We start from the raw sequence: 19,081 nt of genomic DNA, 5'->3' as shown, positions 1-19,081 counted from the left end.
TTGGAGGTGCTCCATCACAAAATTAGGAAGAATGAGATTTTAAGATAAGCCCTCACTCCTGCTGAGAGTCAGACGTCTGACAGCACAGGCTGCAGATGTGAACAACGTAATCAAGCAGTTTCACTCAGATCAGGAATAAAGCACACTCTTTGCTTGTGCTGCTGTGGGCAGGTAATGCGCTCATTGGTTCTTAAGGCAAAGGGTGCAGTAAACTGCCTTGGTGCAGGAAAGGAACAATTATCATTGTGCAGAACACCAGTCTCGGTCTACATTTAAGGTGATAAAAAAAATCTATAGGACAAATTCTTGCTTTGAAACTATGTCTCTAGAAGCATACATCTTTCAGGAGGAATGTGAAATAGCAGGCTTTGGATAGATGCTTCTCCTGGCTCTGACCCTAATTGAATGATGTCTCAGTCTGGCTCTGGAAATATAGTTACCTCACTACAATGCATCTTGGGTGTTTTACTTTCTGGATGCTTGTCCATGGCATTAGGAAGATTCAAAATGTAGATTCTTATCCCCAATCTCAAAATAAACCTGACAATGCATTTAGGAGATATTGTGTAACCTGCAATGTATTCAGCACAGCAAAGGTATGAAAAAGTACATTGCTGGTAGTCCAGAACACATGGTGTGCTGTGAGCTATCACACCAGTGACAAAGAAGTAATGTTAGGAGCAATTACCTTGATTTTGAAGTGATGGATTGCTAAGCCATGTTGTCACTAGCTGGCCTTAGTAATAACTACTTTAAAGAAGTCATGCAATCTTTGTAGTGTTCAAGTGGTGTTCAGTATACTGCCTTCCCTATCACATTATTATGAAACAACCTCTTATCATTTAATATGTTGCTTTTTAATAAATCTACACAGCACAATAGCAAGATCAACCAGTACCACTCAATGTATGATCTAGATAGAGATCAACTTTAACTCTTTACCCTTCATGTCCTACAGGTGGCTGATGAGCGGTTTTGCCCAGATGTCCTCAGCACTATGAAGGAGATGAATGTTGCCAACTTCCGCAGGGTACCCAAGATGCCACTCTATGGGGTGGCACAACCAAACTCCAAGGTATTACAAACATGATGTTCTTCACTGTTTAATTGGTATTTATGCAATCAAGCTCAGCACATAGTGTTTTTTGTGAGAGATGGGTAATTACAGGAATTGCATCCTGATTGCAAACGTAGTTGAAGTACAATATTTTCTTTAATTCAGCTGCATTTACTGTTGTGTTCTCCTCTCCGGTCAAGGTCTTTGTTAGGAACAGCTAATCACTGACTTCCTTTGGATGCTCTCTCCTCACCTCCCTCAAAACATGAATTTAAGAGCAAATCTTAGAATCTTTTTTGTTTACTTCTCCTCTGCACCCAGTATCTGTAAATATCATCACCTTCATCTATTTCACATGCTTGCAGTCCAATTGTCATTGAAAGTTTGCATAACATCTGAACAATGTTGCAGGAGCTCCTCTTCATATATTCTCCAAAGTCCTTCATGACTCTGCTGATGGCCGATGTATCTATTGATATTCACTCATGTGGATGGGAACTAGGATGTTGAAAGCGGATAAGTGGAAATTATTATTTCTCCTGCTTTGGTGTAAATATATACATTTTACAGTAATTTTTACTACCCTTAGTCACATGTATATCTTCATCAATTACAACCAGAAAACAGGCGCAACTAATCCATACAAGGGATACTTGTCTTAACTAAGTTAACTACCTCACCCTTGTTGATCAATGTACCATTATCACTGCTCTGAAATGTGTTTCTCATTTAAATTTTGCTGTTGCTTAATCAATAAATACCCTTTCTTGCATCCATTTTCCCAGGGCTGCAACAATTGCCTTTGCCAGATGGGCCAAACTGGGTACAAAAATAAAATCTCACTTTTGTCTATTATTATTTAAGTGCTTTCCTCCTATCGAACCCCTGTCGTCACCTTCTTATGCCCAACACAATCCCTTTGTGACAGTTAAGCCAATGCCTCTCCTCTTATTTTTGTTGCTAGCTCCCAATTCTTAAATACCTACATAGGAAGATACAGGGCAATTTACCACATAGTACTCTACATTCACAAAGACCTGACCGCTTTTGGTTTCTGGCAAATATATTGGTCCTAAGAGGCCAATCCACAGACTTATTCTAAATCTAAAGGGTAAGTCACGATTGTTATTTTCCCCTTTAATGTTTAAGAGAGTCTGCTATAGATGCAAAGACCTGTGTCCCAGTTACATTCCTTATTCTTAAGCTTTCATGGGTTGTTGCTTTTTTATTCCTCCACTTTCCCCTTAGGTTGTACCTGCTTGTCCACTTTCTCTACCTTTAAAGTTCAGACAACCCTGCTCTTAGTCTTATGTTCAGTGCTAGATAGGTTTTACAGCATTGTTTCATTCTTTCAGTTTTTCTCCATCTCTTGATCCATTACGCTTCTTACTGTCTCAAAACCTCCACAGTCCATAGACCAGTGGAGGAGATTATAGCATTGGGTTAGTGGTACGATTACACCTGTTGTTGTGTTCAAATTGTAGAACATCACCAGCACACTTGCATTTGCTTGTTGTGGTGAACAAACACACAAGTCGAACCCTGGTGAGAGCTTGTTGCTCCAGCTGTCTTTGGGGAATGCACCTGTAAGAAATGACCAGTGCTCCCCGAAAAAATGGAACACCCATAATCGTTATAAAATCCATTACAGTACATGGTCAATTAATGAGAACCCAATCAATAGCTGCTGAAACTCTGTCCTTTCCTAATCCTGGCATGATCCAATCATTTTGTGGTCATTGCCTGTTTCTTTTCCACATGCTGAACTATCTTTTGCCTCAAAATGGGATTGCTTTCCACACTGAGACTCCATTTAGGGGTTAGTCTTTTACTAGCTTCTCTTCAATTAAGGAGAAAAAATAGAGTGATGCCTGTGATGGAACGAGGGTTACACAGGTAACTCCAAACTTTCTCTTGCAGGTGCTTTCTCACACTCAGTCTTGAAACAGTAGCAGTTTGGTTTCCTTCAACAATTTCAAAAATCTGGTTTGTTCCACTAACCCATTAGCAGCAGGACAAAATTATGTATTTTCTTGTTTAATACCATAAAACTTTAAGAAACTAACAATTTCATCATATAAAAATTGTGTATCCTTTTCAAAAACATGGATATTTGGCACACCGTCCTTAGAAAAAGCATCCTGTAAAAATTCAATTTCCATTATCAGTGGTTGGAGTTTCCACAAAAGACACCCATTTAGAAAGGCAATCCATAAGAACAATCAGGTAGCTTATGTTTGGTTACAACACTGCATAAAAACCCACAAACTCAATTGCTAGGTTGTGCAATGCTCACTGGGAAGAGAATCAGGTTTAACCTGATCCTTTGTCCTCTTTCAATGGTTGTCAGATAACAAGCATTGTTTGCATCTTTCCACAAATTCCTCAACATGAGCATCAAGGGCTGGCCACCAATAATATAACATCAGCACATTTCAGTGTTTTTTTCCCTGAGTGTCCACTATTGGTGATTCTGTTTATTTAATTTCTTCAATTTGCAGGTGATAATAATCATACTATTTGTGTCTGAAAGTTCAGGTGCCACCGGTTGAAAGGCCCCAAATAATTTGTGCAGATATTTAGTGCTAAGCCAACTATCCACTAAAACAAAATGCTTAACCTCTTTCAACTGTAAGTCTTTCTCTCACTTTCCTCTCATGTCTGCACACATTAACAACACCACATATTCTTGGTCTTCCAACTCCGTCTGTTCAGCATCATCAGTTGAACGTATATGAGATAGCTGTCAGCCTGAATGTTCTTGCCACATGAATATATTGAACATCCAAGCAAAATTCATGGAGTCTGGAAATCGGTCCAACCAACCTGGCTGATGCTTTTCTAGTGCCATTTTCATTCATCAAATATAACAAGGGTGTATTCTCAGTAATTAGGTCAAATGTATTTCTCCAAAGGTATGTTCTGAAACTTTCCACACTACTTGTACTGTAGTGTAACTCTGGCCCTTTGAAAGTGCATGAAATGAATTCCACAGTTTCCTCTCTGTTGTTATGCCACTGTCCTAACACCACCCCCCAAGCCCAGTTGAGCTTTCATCAATGGTGTCAGATCATTTTGCAGTATATTTTTGTATTTATTTATTAACTGTACAATTAATTTAAAATCTTTACAGTAAAGCACATTAAAAAGACAAAGGGATAAAAGACGCAATAAAAGTGGTGGAACTTCAGATGGAATTTGATTGATATGCTGTCCCTCCCCCCACCACAGCACCCACACAGTCAGCCTGTGCCTATGGTCATTGTCATTATCATATGTCCTTCCTCAGGTTTCTGGGGCCCCCCTTTGCACTATGGGAATTGTCTACATTCCCACTGTCTGTTAGCCGTTTTTCTTGGCCTTCAGGTAAAATCCATAATATGGTACAGTCTCAATAAAACGGGTAAAAGGGTGCAAGGGCTCAGTGTTTGATGGGCACCAGGCTGCTTTCTCCCCCTAACTTTACAGTGCTCGTCTTCATGGTTTGGTTGTGTGCATTAGCAGCCTTTAGAGCGATCCTTATCTGGTGTGTGAATTTCCCCAGTCTCGCTAGGGTCATCGTGGTTGATATGGGGAAACACAAGGCTGACGCTTCACTACATGTCTTCGTTCCCTTGGTGATACAAATGGGGCGAAGCAGTCACTGATGTTCGTTTATGAGGTCGGGGCAGCAGCCTAGGAGATGCAACCAATATTCCCTCATATAGGGACACAGTCTGCACTTTATGGATTCCCCCCTCCGAGCCCATGCAGGGTTAACATCTGTGATTCCTAGTATGCATAGTCTCATTAAAATTATTTTTGTTCGGGCTTGTGTTGAGAGGGCCTCGTTTAGGTAGAGTTGTGCCTTGCCTACAGTATAGGAGCTATTCAGCGGGTCTAAATGGGGACTTTGAACGGTGTTTCGTGGACTTGTCTATTTATAGCTTTTTTCCAGGCAGTCAATGGAATTTCCAGCAGCGGTATACTCTCTTCCTCGATCTTCAGTGTGCTGGGCGCCTTGCCGAAACTCATGTGCCATGCCGAGTATGGCTGCTCAAAGATAGCTCTCAATTTTTGTCTTAAAGAGTTAGCTGGGGCCCTTAGAATCCTTAAGTATAGTTTTATGATCTCCCCTTGGCACACCAAATCTGGCCTTGCCAGGCTTAGCTCCAGTTTTAACCTTGACTTCCTCGCTGACCTTGGGATGAGGAAGACTGATTTATATGCTTTGGCCTGGGCTGCGGTGAGAAGGGCATCCTGTGATCCTGGGAAGGCCAGATGGCCATAACTAATGACTGGCAGCAATTTCGCTTTTAAGGTGGTCGGTATTGGTACGGCGGTGTGGCTGATCAGGTGTAAACTCAATTACTTTAACAGGTGTATAACCTTATTGGCCTTGAAAGACTCCTGTTTTTAGTGGATGTTCGCCTTGGCCCATTCCATGAACCAAACCCCTAGATAGTTGTATGATGGCACTGGGTTGATTTGCAGGTCTTACAATAGCCACTGTGCTTTTTTTCAGGTGGTAGTTCCCAAAGATGATGACCTTGGTTTTCCCTTGGTTGACTGTAAGGTTGTTATCTTTGTTTAAGTGATTCAGTGCATTTAGGGCTCCTTGTTGGCCCACCCTCGTGTGCTCCATTATAGCGGTGTCATCAGCGTATTGTAGCACCGGCAACCTCATGTTTCCTAGTCTTGGTGCTACTAGGCTTGCTCCTTTCAGGGTGTCCCCCAATGTCCGCAGTGTATAGGTTGAAAAGGATGGGGGCAAGCACGCATCCTTGTTTCAGCCCATTGTTCGTTGTTATTTTGGAGGACACTGTGCCGGAGCTGGTTTTAACCCGCACCCAGGTATCTTCATATAGCGATCTAATTGCCTTCAGGAGGTTTGGCGGGATGCCCCAGTTTTCTCATTTCCACCATACTCTTCTTTGAACGACTTTGTTGAAGGCTGTGCTATAATCGATAAAGCAGCAGAAGAGTGGAGGAGTTTTGTTCCTTGTTGATAGGTGCGCTAACGCCAGTACATTGTCCATGGTCAAAGACTGTGATCCGAAACCTGTCTGGTAAGAGGAACTGATGCGTTTTTCTTCGTCTCAAACCTCCAGATCCTTCAGTAGAAGGAGAGCATAGGCCTTAGCTTCGAGGTCGAACAGGGAGATGAGCCTGTAGTTTGATGGCTTTGACCGATCCCCCTTTTTTTTAAAATAGGGACTAATATTGAGCCCCTCCAGGAATCTGGGGTTTCAGCTGTTATAAAAGAGTAGTCGTAGAGCAGAGTAAGAATAGTTGCCCAGGAATCCGGGGCCTTTTAAAAGACTGGTGCAGGTACCCCATTGGGCCCAGGGGCCCTGTCGTTCTCCATATTCTTGAGAATCTTTATGACCATTTGAGGGTTTATCTGGGCTGACAGTGTGCAGTGCATCTCGGACTGATCTCCCTGACCTGGGGGGCATGGCTTGTAAGAACTAGAGGTAGTTTCTCCTGTCTTCATGCTGAATGGGTAAAGTTGCTCAACCTCGTGGCTGGACTCTGCTGTGCTGCCTTTGTTTGCGTGGGTGATTGCATATAGTTGCTTCACATGGACCAGCCAGTCTTGCTCTGCTACTCCATTTTCTCTTTGGGCTCCTCTACTGCTCAGCTGGTTTATGTGTCTCCATAGTCCTGATGGATTCTTCTGTTTAAGCAGGGCGAAAACTTTTACCCATTCTCTCTCTATGTGGACTTTTTTGTGTTCCCATCATTTCTTCCTTAATGTTGCCCTCAGTGATGCCCCATCTTTTCTTTATTACAAGGGCCTTGCGTTGCGTATGTATTTAGTTGGGCGAATGCTTCCAACTGTTGCTTGCGTTTTGGGCCTAGGGCGGTGGTTCCCAAACTTTTTCAACCCATGGCTCCCTTGGCTTATTGGTCGTTGCCCGTGGCTCCCTATTATTTAACATTTTTTGGGCGGGTTGGTGGATGTAATTCCAGCCGCGGGAGTACTTACACTTTTCTCCTCGAAAATATTTGGAATAAAGTTGGGTCATGTACCCCATGACATGCCGAACAGTCATGGGATACTCCTGTAGTGTAGAATGGGATGGAACGCCTAGTTCAGTTGGGACATTTATCACACACTATAAATGTCAATTCTTTTATATTCATAAGACGAAAAATTACTTAATTCACATTAGGAAGGTGTACTTACTTCAGGAAGCCAAATATTATAATCTGTTCTCAGAGTAGATGTTTCTGATGACTTTGTAACTAAGACTATGCTGTGGGCTGTCTGACCTTCTATGACAGAAATACAGCTTTAATGGTAAGTTTATCGTTGTAGTTAAGGAGCAAAGTCAAGCACAGTTTTGCAAGGCTATAGCTAACTTGGTTCCTCAGATGGAATACAATGTTCTTGTTGAGCAGCATTGGTGGAACTGCTCTGATTGAGCACCATCCATGCTGGGGGTCAGTTTAGCTTTCTTCCTATCTCAGTTTCGTTTTAGCTCAGGGGGTGTGCTCCTGATGAGCAGATGTGCTCTGCAGTGCTGCAGAGCTGGTAGAAGCAACCAACACTGGGACTGTCAGAGCTGCCAATGTAGAGGTTGAAAGTGCTACACTGGTATGACGGACAAACTGAGGTTTATTGCAGCTTGTCATTGAACAAAGGTTCATAGCTGGGTATGAATCGCTCTCTGGCCCCTCATCATAGGAAAACTGTTGGAGTGGGTGGTGAGAAGGTATGCATGCCCTGATGGGCTCAGTGCTACTTGTCAGAGAAATGCAGGTGCAGCAGAAGGTGCAGTTGAACAAGGGCATATAGGGCACCTCAGAGCAGATCTTAGTCAAGCTGAGCAGTGGTCACTATCCTCCAGCCTCTCTCAGTTGATTCCCTTTACTGACACTCAGAACCACCAGACTCCAGCTCTCCAGAAGCAAGGCGAATTCGCTCCATGGTGGGGCAACTAGTGTTTCTCCTTTCTCTGTTTATTTTAAAAACAGCAGTTTTCCTCAGTCCTGGAGTAATTCCCTAATCCTCCAGGAAAAATGAATAAATGTTTTGCCTCCTCTTCCCAATATATTTTGGGAACTGTATGAGCCTGGAGGGTGCTGTTAATATCCACTGCATTGATAATTGGGCTCCAGCTACACACATTTAAAATAGGCCCTGAATGTTCTAATCGCTGCTGACGGTCAGTGTTATAAAGAACTACGATGCCCTTCTTTTAGTGTTGAGTGCAGCTTCAGAGTGATCCCAAGGTATGTAGGAGACCTCCAGCCCTCCACGTTGCTTTTTAGCTGACAGAACTATGCATTGTAGGTCTTGTGGGGCCGTGCCCACAAAGGGGTATCCCTAATCGATAGTCCCACTAGAAGGCAAGATGTACTGTCTTAACAAAATAGAACTGGCTGAAGATGTTAACTTCTGACATGGTTACATTAGCATTTACAAGGGGGTGGTGATGGACAGAGTATTCTGAATTAAGCAGAACACTCCTACCCAGTCCACAGATCAGGGCTTGATCCATCACCGTTTTTTAGCTCACTGCACCATCCCAGTTCAGAACCTGGCTATATGCAAATTAGTCTGTCCCTGGCCCAGTGCATCATGGGAACAGGGCAGTCCATCACCACCCCCTTTTTGTAATGGTTACATTAGCAGCAATGGTATACACACAGATCAGGTTATCCATGTCCATGTGCGAGCATCTCATCCAGTCCAAGTTTTTGCAATACATTCTGTGACGTCCTTGGTTATCCCATTATTAGGCCAGGGCTACAAGGCCCAGAAAACAATGCGAGGGCTGGATGAGAAACTCGTCCATAGTACTTGAGCATCCTGTACAGGCTTCTCACAACTAACACTTACCAGGAAAAGGTACTAATGTAGAGGCTGTGTGGAAAAGCAACGTAGTACGGTCAGAGTTCCAAGCTGAGCCTAAATAACCCATCTCCATTACTAACATTCAGTCCTGTACTCTCAATAAAGAATGCTCTGCTGCCATCTGGTGGACAAAGGTTTTTTCCGTTTACTAAATTACTCACATTTCTAAGATGTTACCGACAATTTATGAGTAGAATTTGAATATCTTAAAACTTTGGAGCGTGGCGCCCCTGGCTAGTTTGGAGGGCGCACCAGGGTGCCACGGCGCATAGATTGGGAACCACTGGCCTAGGGTGATGCGACTTGGGATGACCCAGCTTCGCTTGTAACTCCTCTACAGTGATCAAAGCAATTTTTAGCCAACTGCATTAGTCGTAAAGTGTGAGACAGACAAACACTGGAGCTTAGAAGCGGCAGAGCAGTGTAAGATTCAAAGCAGAGTTCAGTCCTAAACACGGGACAGAAGACCTGGATTCTGACTTGCTGGCTGGTTGAAGTGCAAATGACTGATGCCCCTGTGTGTGACTGGCTGGGCATTCCAGCTCTTAACCCATCACTGTCTGCGTGCGTGTCAGCTCAGCCTGGCACGCAACAGACTCAACCCCAGCCCCCCAGACTTGCGTGATACGGGATTGACTGCGCCCTACCCTACCCTTTCTGAGGCACCAATATTTAGTATTACATCTCAGATTCACTATGTGGACGGCTTCGTCTGTCGGGACGATGCATTTCTTTACAAACAACTTTTTTCAAGATTTTTTTTTAAGTTACACATTGTGTATGTTTCCCCTGATGTACTGGAAATCACAGAGGTCTCAAAGCTTCCCTTACCTCCTCCGTTCTTGTAGCAGAGGTAGGGGAACCTCTAGACGTTGGCAAGATCCACCGAGAAGCCGATGACGGAGAGCAGGAAGTCGATCTTCTTGCCCCAGGTCTCCCTGGCGGGCTCCCCCGGGCTGGAGGGGGCCGCAGTATAGCGGGGTGAGGTGGCCGAGGTCCCCGCCAAGAGGGTGCTGCTGGTGTACTGCACGCCGTTCTGCTCCTTCACCAGAATGAGCTCCACGTCCTTCTTCTCGGCCGGTCCCTCCCTGAAGGGGGCTACCGCCGAGAGCTTGTGCTCCGTCTGTCCCTGCTTGGTCATCCTGACTTTTCTCATCCAGATGCGTTCGGGCAGCAAACTCCTGGCCAGTCCCCTCTAACGGCGTGGAACCCAGGAGACCGCGGTGGGCGCTGGCCGGGCAGGAGGCATATGAGTGTCACTTCTGTTTGTTGCCTTCCTCGCGTCTCAACTGCGGAAAGAAAGACACACATGAAGCAGCAACAAGCAGTGGCAGCGCGTGAGCTCAGCTGAGGAGGCAGGCAGCTCTGTCACCTGAAGCATGCAGCAGAGCCCAAAGTCATGCTTGCCTGGGAACCCTGCATTCGTGGTCTGTAGACCTGTGCGCGAGGGAAGGGAGGCCGGCCTCACGCATAGGAGAAGCTGGCTTGCCCGGGATGGGAAGCCTCCAAGAGAGCACACTGAAGAGTGAAACGCTCTCCAGGAACACGAGCAAGTAACCTCGCCACAATCACCCCTCTCTCGAAATCCAGCAGTCCGTAGCGCGGACAGACGCACCTTCAAAAAAGTCAGCTAATCACAGCGCCCACGCGCGCGCCTTTCAAACCTCAGCGCTCGCAGGAGAAACTTTCACGCCTCAGGAGAGCTCAGCGGCACAGGAGCGCATTTAGAACGTGGTGCGCAACTGCGCACCTGTACACTTCGTGCCCTTCCAAACGCAGCGTGCTCAGGTGCCCCATTTGCTACATTCCAGCTGCCCTAAGAGCGCGCGGGCGCGGTGTTCAAGCCTCGGCAGGTATGCGGTCATTTAGGGGGGAATATCACGATCGTATGTGCACATAAAGTCTTAAAGACTTCCGTGCAGGGTAGTGCTTCATTAGAAGAGCCATGCCTACACAGTAGACTCAGTGCGTACTTAGATATTATAACTAACTAACCCTTCCTTGTGCCCACACAAACGGGCATGTCAGGGTTCCTTCGCAGCCCACCCGACCCATGCCATGCTAGAGACCTGGTTGCTTACCTGGCTACGGGTCAGGGCTTGTATCCCAGGACCCCGCGCGTGCTGCCACTTCAAGGACAGGTGCTCCGATTCTGGGTTCGGTCCCCTGAGCGCGTCCTGCGCCTGCCTCTTATATGGGCACTTGAAAGTGTCCCCGACCCCTTCACTTCGGTGATAAGCTCGCGCAGAGGACCGTGGAAGAGAGGGCTGTTTTTAAATCAGACTCCACTCACTGCACGTGATCCCCAGAGTCGTAAACCATCCACACTTTCGTGCGCTCTGAATGGCAGACAAGATGTGACGCCGCCGATCCCTCTACGGCGCCTACGCAGCCTCTAGGAGGGGTGCTGCTGGAGGAGGGGGCGCAGGGGACCCTCTGTCTCCGAAAGGAGCAGCAGCAGAAGTAGTTCCCTGTCTGTGTAGATCTTGGCTATGTACTTTCTTTAAAATGGGAAATAGTGGGCAATCTGGAGAATGTAAAGTATGCCCCCCTAAAGGTAAAAGCTTGCAATTGGATTACAGCTAACCTGACTTAATGAAGGGTCCTGGCTGGACGCTTTCACCCTTAATGGGGAGGGACAGCGTTCGGCTCCCTGTCACAGGGGCACAATGCATTAAACAGGCGCAACGCCTGTGGCGGCCACTGCACTTTACGGTACACTTTGTCATTAAATCACCTGTTTTTCAATAAAGGGCCAGCAGCACCCGTAAAACATACACGAAATGCCCCCCCCCCACACTTATAACCAAAATGTTTGAAACCAAGCAAACGAAGCAAGTCATCGCGACCCTCTCCAGAAGAGCTCTTATTTCTTTCATCCAAGCATCTGTACATTCATCCATTCATTCACCTATCTATAATTTTACCTTTACATCCTGTCATCCATTCTTTCATCCACCTTTGTCTTCCACCATTCCTCCGCCCAACCATCCATATCCAAACATATCCATCATCAAGCCTATCTATTAAACCTATCCATCCATCCATCCATCCATCTATACATACATCCACCATTTAACGTATCCATCTCTCTATCCACCCTTTTACTCATCCATCCTTTCACTCATCCATCCACCCTTTCACTAATCCTTCCACCCACTCATCCATTTATCCTTTCACTCATCCATCATGATTTCACTCGTCTGTTCATCTATTCACTCTCCCTTTCACTCATTCATCCATTCTTGCACTCATTCATCCATTCTTACACTCATTCATCCATCCATTCTTGCACTCATTCATCCATTCTTGCACTCATTCATCCATTCTTGCACTCATTCATCCATTCTTTCACACTTTCATACATTCTTTCACTCATCCTTCCATCCACCCTCTTATACATCCACCCACCCTTTCACTTATCCATCCATATTTCTACTTATCCATGCTTTTATCCATCCTTCCCTCCATCCCCTTTCACTCATCCATCCTTTCTCTTGTCCTTCCTTTCTCTCATCCAGCCATTCTTTTACTCATCCATCCATCCTTTCTCTTCCATCCTTTCTCTCAGCCATCCATACTTTCATTCATTCACCCATCTACCCACCCATTATTTTACTCACCCATTCATCCACTTTTCACTCACATCCATCCACCCATCCTAACACACACATCTCATCTGCATGCGAAGTTGCAAACAGAAGAAGCCATTCAAGAACCTCACCTACGCTGTAGCTGCTAAAGTTGGGGGTTAATGACCTTCCAGCATCCATCCTTTTAAGCGTCCATCCTCTTACTCTTCCATTCTTTTGCTCATCCATCCATACTTCCGCCCTGTTACTCCACCCTCTTACTCCACCCTTCCATCAGGCCTTTCACTCAGACATCCATACTATCAGTCATCATCCATTCACCCTTTCACTCATCCATCCACCCTTACACTCTTCCATCCATCCGCCATTTTATCATCCACTCCATTTCATTCATCCGTTCTTCCACACATCCATCCTTTCACTTGCTCATTCATCCATCTACCCATCCACCCACCCTTTCATGTTATTTATGAGCCTTTGTCTGCCGAGTTGAGACACCCCTAAGTGCAAACACAAAATTAATGGTGATAGGCAATACCAATACTAATCCGCAATGAAGAGGACAATCACACTACATGAGTCTAATACCACCCAGGCTCTTGTGGAAACACATTTCACCTACCCAGTGCCGCCCACAGCATGAATGAGTTAAAAACAAGTTTATCCACAATAAAATAACGATCTTAGAAATATGCACAACCATCACCACACTGACAAATGCTGCTGTGGCTACTTTGTGCTAGATAAATGGAATTCTCGTTTTACATGATCATAATCCAACTCTACCACTTGGGTGACCTGAAGAACTAGGTCATTGATGGTGCCCGAGCTAGAGGCATCTGGCGCAGGATTGATGCTCTTAAGTAAGTGCATGATCCAGCAGGCATCCAAAATCAGCTACATGTATGCAGCATTTATAGAGAGTGAAAGGTTGGTGCACAAGGTATAAAAGTTCATTCAAAGTGATCAGGTCAAAGCAAGACGGCCCACCAGTTGCCCTTCCGAACCTTGTCCACCACAAATCTTAAAGAAAATTATTTTAACTACCACTGCTTCCACACTAGTAAGGAAAATCATCAATAATTCTTTAACTACAGGAGTCTTTCCAGAAGACTTTAAAAAAGGCATACACACACCCATTCTTAAAGAAAACAAACCTGGCCTGCATGACCCTAACAACTACAGACCAAATACAATTGGATCTTTCCTGGTCAAACTGATAGTAAGAGCTACATTCACCCAGTTATCACAAGACCTGGAAATTGAGAGTGGCGCTCACCTTCGTCCTAATGGTACTTTTAGAAAATACGGGCAAATTGTGCTTTTGAAAACACATTGAGCCAGTTCTGTTGGTCAAACCTTTAGGTTTTAAAGACCACATTTTCATTTTGTGATATTCCACCTGGAAAATGTTCAGAAAATGAGTGCAGTACTGTGCATTTACAAACCCGATGAGTCAGAAACAATGATTACATCCTTTTCTTTAAGTTTCAAAGAGATAAGACATAACACTATCAAATTTGGAATTGCATCAACATGAATGCTTACAAAGCACAGCCCACTGACAACAATGGTAAATAGTTCTGCTCACCATGGAGAGATGTATACAGCATACATCACTTGACCTTTGACTATATCATGACCAAGTAAGTTACCTAATAATCGAAGGAAACATAAAATAGCGAGATAATGTCTCCCACGTGCAAGTAACAATTCAACATAATGAGCAGGTAAGCCTTGTCACCGTATTTATAACTGGACATTATTCAAGCCCCCTCGAACCCCTTCTCATCTTTCACAACCTCTCACATGTTGTCTTGAATGTCATTTCTCCTTTGTGATCTCTTGCCTCTGATACTTTTTCCTATCCTTCTCTCGACTGGTGTCCTATACACTCTCCCAGTTTCCCTCACAACCCCCCCACACACACACAACCCCCCCCCAAAACACAACACCCCCACACACGCACAACCCCCCACACGCACAACCGCCCACACACACAACCCCCCCACACACAACCCCCCACACACACAACCTCCAGACCTCCCCACACACAACCGCCCACACACAACCCCACACACACAAAACTCCCACACACAACCACCACACACAACCCCCACACACAACCACCACACACACAACCCCAACCACCACACAAAGTCCCACAACCACACACACAACACGCACAACCCCAAACACAACACACAGAACCCTTCACACACACAACCACACACACACACAACCCCACACAACCAAACACACACAACCACACACACCCAACTCCACACACACACATCCCCCCACACACACCCCAACCCCACCCCCACCCCCACAACTTCACACACACAACCCCCCCACACACACACAACACCACACACACACACAACCCCACACACACAACCCCCCCACACAGACACACCCCAAACCCCCAACACACACACACCCCACCCCCACACACAACCCCCCCACACACACACAACCCCACAAGCCATCTATCTATCTATCACCCTCACTCTATCTGTCTATTTATCGCACTCACTATCTATCACTCTATCTATCTATCGCCCTCCCTCTATCTATCGCTCTTACTCTATCTATCTAGCACATCACCACAGCATCACTCAGCACCACCACAGCATCACTCAGGGGCACCACAGCATTACTGAACGCCACAGCATCACTCGTCGCCACCACAACATAACTCAGCCCCACCACAGCATCAATCTGTGCAACCATTCAACAACAACTGGTTCAAATATGTTCTCTCAATGTTTCAAGCTTTATTTACAAATGTCACAAAAAGATGTTAATATTTCACTTCTGTTATTGGATTTTCATCACAATAAAATACACTGAACATAATCTTCACAAAAGTTATTCACAAAATTTTAAGTTATTGCCATTATAAATTACAATAACTTGTATTAATTAATTATAAAAAAATTAAAAGCCATTGTTATGTGTAATAGCAATACATCTAAGTCACGTAAATACAACACATATTGCATTACAAATGCTATTGGTGTCACATTTGTGAAAGTTATAACTATTGGCATTGTAAATGACAAAGCTATTAATTTAGCTATTTTCAAAACAACACATAAATAAAAAAAATTGTCATTTACAATACCAATAGCTCAAACTTTCCTAATGCGAAACCTATTGCATTGCAAATGCTTGTTTTTAGCTTTGTGCCTATCTCATCTGACCATCTTATCCTCCTGAGGAGACTAAGATTTTCGTCCCCTCTGGACTCTCCGATGACTTGGAGAGTGGTAGCTGACTGTACTTCCAGCCAGAACACTGCTATTAGTGGCCTGTGGTCGCTTTCTGACCTGTCCTCCACTGCAAAGTCTTCCAAATTAGCTGCCATTGCTTCGCTGACCATGATGTAATCGATCCTTGACATGTCCCGGAAGGTCAGTTGTGGTTGGCCATAGTTCGAGTGTGCTTCTTTCACTGCATGAGTTGTGGTTAACTTGTGATTGTTGAGTAGATCGTAGAGGGGTGCAGCCCTGGCTGACCCCCGAGATTGGGGTACGGCATTGTCAAGGTCCTTCAGGTTAAAGTCCCCAGCTAAAATAACCTGATGAAATTTGTATTTATTTAAGAGGTTGTCTAGTTTCCGTGTCAGTGCCTCCATCTGGTCTTTCATGGTGGTCTGTGCCGTGTTTATGTACAGTTTATTATCTGGAGGCGCATTGGCTGTGAATTGTGCTTCAGGCCTTCGATCTGTGGGGCTTGCAGCCCAGGTGAGTTTAGGTTGATTCCTGTCGCTGCAAGGAAGCTTGCATGTTTTATGTAAACTGATAGGCCGCCAGATGGGTGGCCGAAGAGGTTCTTTTTTATTGCTGGGACATGGAGTTCGTAGAACCCTGCCGGTGGATTGCTAGATAATGCCCACGTCTCGTGAAGGCAGAGTAACTGCTTCAGGTTTTCATTATCAATGATCTTGCTGCTCCCAGCGATGTTCCATTAGATTATGGTTAATTGCTGTTTAGGAGGTGATCCTCCCCTAACCGCGTACCTGCCGGGCCAGGTATCGCTGCTATTGGAATACTTCTGCGTACTTGTTGAAGTTCTGTTTTGGTCCAGGGCAGAAGGGGTTGTGCAGATAACGCTTTGGTTGTTTTGACATGCGATCCTGATGGCCATGCATTCCTTAGATCCCTTCCATCATTTCCCGAGGAATTCTGAGCTGTTTGTCCCATGCAAGGCCGACCAAGGACCCTTGCCCCTTTTGTCTGGTGCTAAGATGTCTGGGTGAGACAGAGTCTGGACATCGATGCCCCACTCGGCGAGTTGTGCAGATTTGCTCAAGACCGCTTGTAGTATTTCCTTTTTCTTCAGGCCCACCACTGTTGAGTCGCCATGTGTAGCCCCCTTAATGCTCAAGAATCACACCCATTCTAAATCCCCAGTTTGTAGCTCTTCTAGGGTGTTGAGGTGTTTAAAGAGGCGGAGAATGTTGCCCCGATTCAGAATATCGTGCTGTCCCATTCTATAAAATCTCGGGGTGAGGACTACCTCATGGACACTAATTGGTGTACCTGTGGATTGAGCCATTTTGTCCCTTCCTGGGTTGTGCGCACCCTTAGTTGATCCAAAGGCTATGCATCCTTAATTGCTTATGAGTGATCCTGGTTTGGGTCTCATGCTCTGGCCTTGAATGCTCCTAGTGCCGGGCTGGGGCATAACGCTTAGCTGAAGTAATTTTGAGCCATCCTGCTGTGGCAGTGTTGTTGCCCTCGGTTGCGATGATTTTTTTCCAGCAGATACAGAACTTATTTCCACTGTTGATTTATTCCCTGGGGACCGACCTGTGCTTATGTGTGGCTTTTGACCTGTTGCAATGGGGTTGCTTAATATGGTTGACTGTATTTGCAGTTCTCCAGGAAGCGGGACAATGCTGTGTGCCTTTTTGCCCCAGATTTTGGTTGTGAAGATTTGGTAGAGCTGACCAGCTTTGGGGGTTGACCATCGGTCTCAGTTAACTGTAATTGCCTCCCTCTTAACTTTGTTGTTTTCAGTTATTTCTTCATCTTCTTTTTTGCTTTTCTTGATAGCGGTGGTTTGGAAATGCCAGTTTTACTGGGAGTAGGTTCTTGCAGTTCGATTGCCGGGTCGCTGCTGAACTTGCTTCCCCCACTTTTGGGACTTTGTATCCCTTGTGCTGTTTTGGTTTTATGAGCAGAATCCTTGCACCTGAGTGCCCCTTTTCTATCCGGTCCGGCTGGTGTCTTTGGGTCGGGTTCCGTTACCTCAGTGTGTCTCACCGACATGTAGTGGCTATTTGCGGTCGCCCTATCGACTGTGTTGCTCGAGGACGGCATTACCCTACTTCCTCTGACTGTCTTTACTATGTCTGTTAGGATCTCAGGACAAAATGCCCATTTTTCCATAAGGATTGAGGTAGAACATTCCCCCTGGTTGGAGAGTAAATACTGGCCGATCCTGTTTTCCAGTTCTTCCGCCCTGGAGCTTATGTTAACTAGGCGGCCAGCAATCAATTGCAGGAGATCTATTTGGACTTTCATTTTAGATGCCTGCTATAGTAAGGCTCTATTGGTGTCACTGTTTATTTCAATCGTTGGTGATTTCCGCAAATCTACTTCTGGGCTGTCATTGAGGATGTAATGGTCTTCTTTTGCGTTGGCGACCGATGGAGGCCCTGTTAGCATCCACCCCAACAGGCTTGCGGTTAATTCTAGTGTTCTCTCAATTTTTTGGCCTTGATTTTGCAGGAACAAAGCAGTAAGCTCCCCTGTCGCTAGAGACTCTAGGCGCTGGTCAGCTGGTTGCGGACGGTGGCTTGTAGGGGATGGTGCTGGCACTATGCTCTCCACGCTCTGGACCAGGCCGTGACAATGGTCTTTAGTCTGATGGATTTGCACCCTTGTCTCTGCGATGTAGTCCGTTTTGGTCTGAGCTGTTACGCGTTTCTTGCTAGTTGTAGAGTTGTGCCCCTTATCTGTGGAAGTGGAAAGATTTTGAACACTAGGTAGGCCATTGGTTGGCCTGCAGGCAAGTTGTTTGCAGGCCAAGTTTGCTGTGTCCTGCTCATCGCTGATCTCCAGGCAGGGTGGTGAGCCACAGCTAAGTGCGACAGTGTGGAGTGAGGGTCGTACGCTCGGCCCTTTGGAATTGTTTTCTTGAGTGATGCACGGGTCACGGCCATGCACTGGTATGTTCTCGACTGCCAACTCCTACCCGCCCTTTGTGATGCCCTGGTTGGTGCTGGCAGTGTTGTTTGACCTGAAGAAGTACCTGATCGACCCCCTTGGTTCTACGTTTTGAGGAACTTCATTTAAGCTTTCTGTGAGTGACTTGCTCCTGGTAATCCTTTTGATTGCGGGATGGCTGTTAGCAGGAGCCTCAGGGTTCGTGTGTCATCAACCCTTTTTTTTGGGACCCATTTTGCTAAGTTTTACTGAGTTTTACTGAGTGTGAACGCTGGTGGAGCTTGGCGGAGCTTGACTGCTCTAGCTAGTGGCTGGCGGCCAAGTGTACTGTGAAGATGGTTAGTCAAAGCGGGTTTATTCGTTTGCTTGGCTTACGTGTATTGGCCCAGATTTTGGTAGAGTT

At 45.5% G+C, this 19,081-nt stretch overlaps 1 protein-coding gene across 2 annotated transcripts in view; it reads left to right on the top strand.

The window, feature by feature from the left end:
* The window catches only part of PALD1 (phosphatase domain containing paladin 1), a 975,161-nt gene that overhangs the window by 624,681 nt on the left and 331,399 nt on the right, over window positions 1-19,081 (top strand). For both annotated transcript variants that reach the window (XM_078643067.1, XM_078643068.1), the window contains exon 13: window positions 959-1,075. In XM_078643067.1, the coding sequence (XP_078499193.1) occupies window positions 959-1,075 (117 nt within the window). The remainder of the gene's footprint in view (window positions 1-958; window positions 1,076-19,081) is intronic.

Source organism: Lissotriton helveticus, chromosome 5_1 (genome assembly GCF_964261635.1).
Source record: "Lissotriton helveticus chromosome 5_1, aLisHel1.1, whole genome shotgun sequence".
Taxonomy (NCBI): domain Eukaryota; kingdom Metazoa; phylum Chordata; class Amphibia; order Caudata; family Salamandridae; genus Lissotriton; species Lissotriton helveticus.
This window is presented reverse-complemented; position numbering and strand designations above follow the sequence as displayed.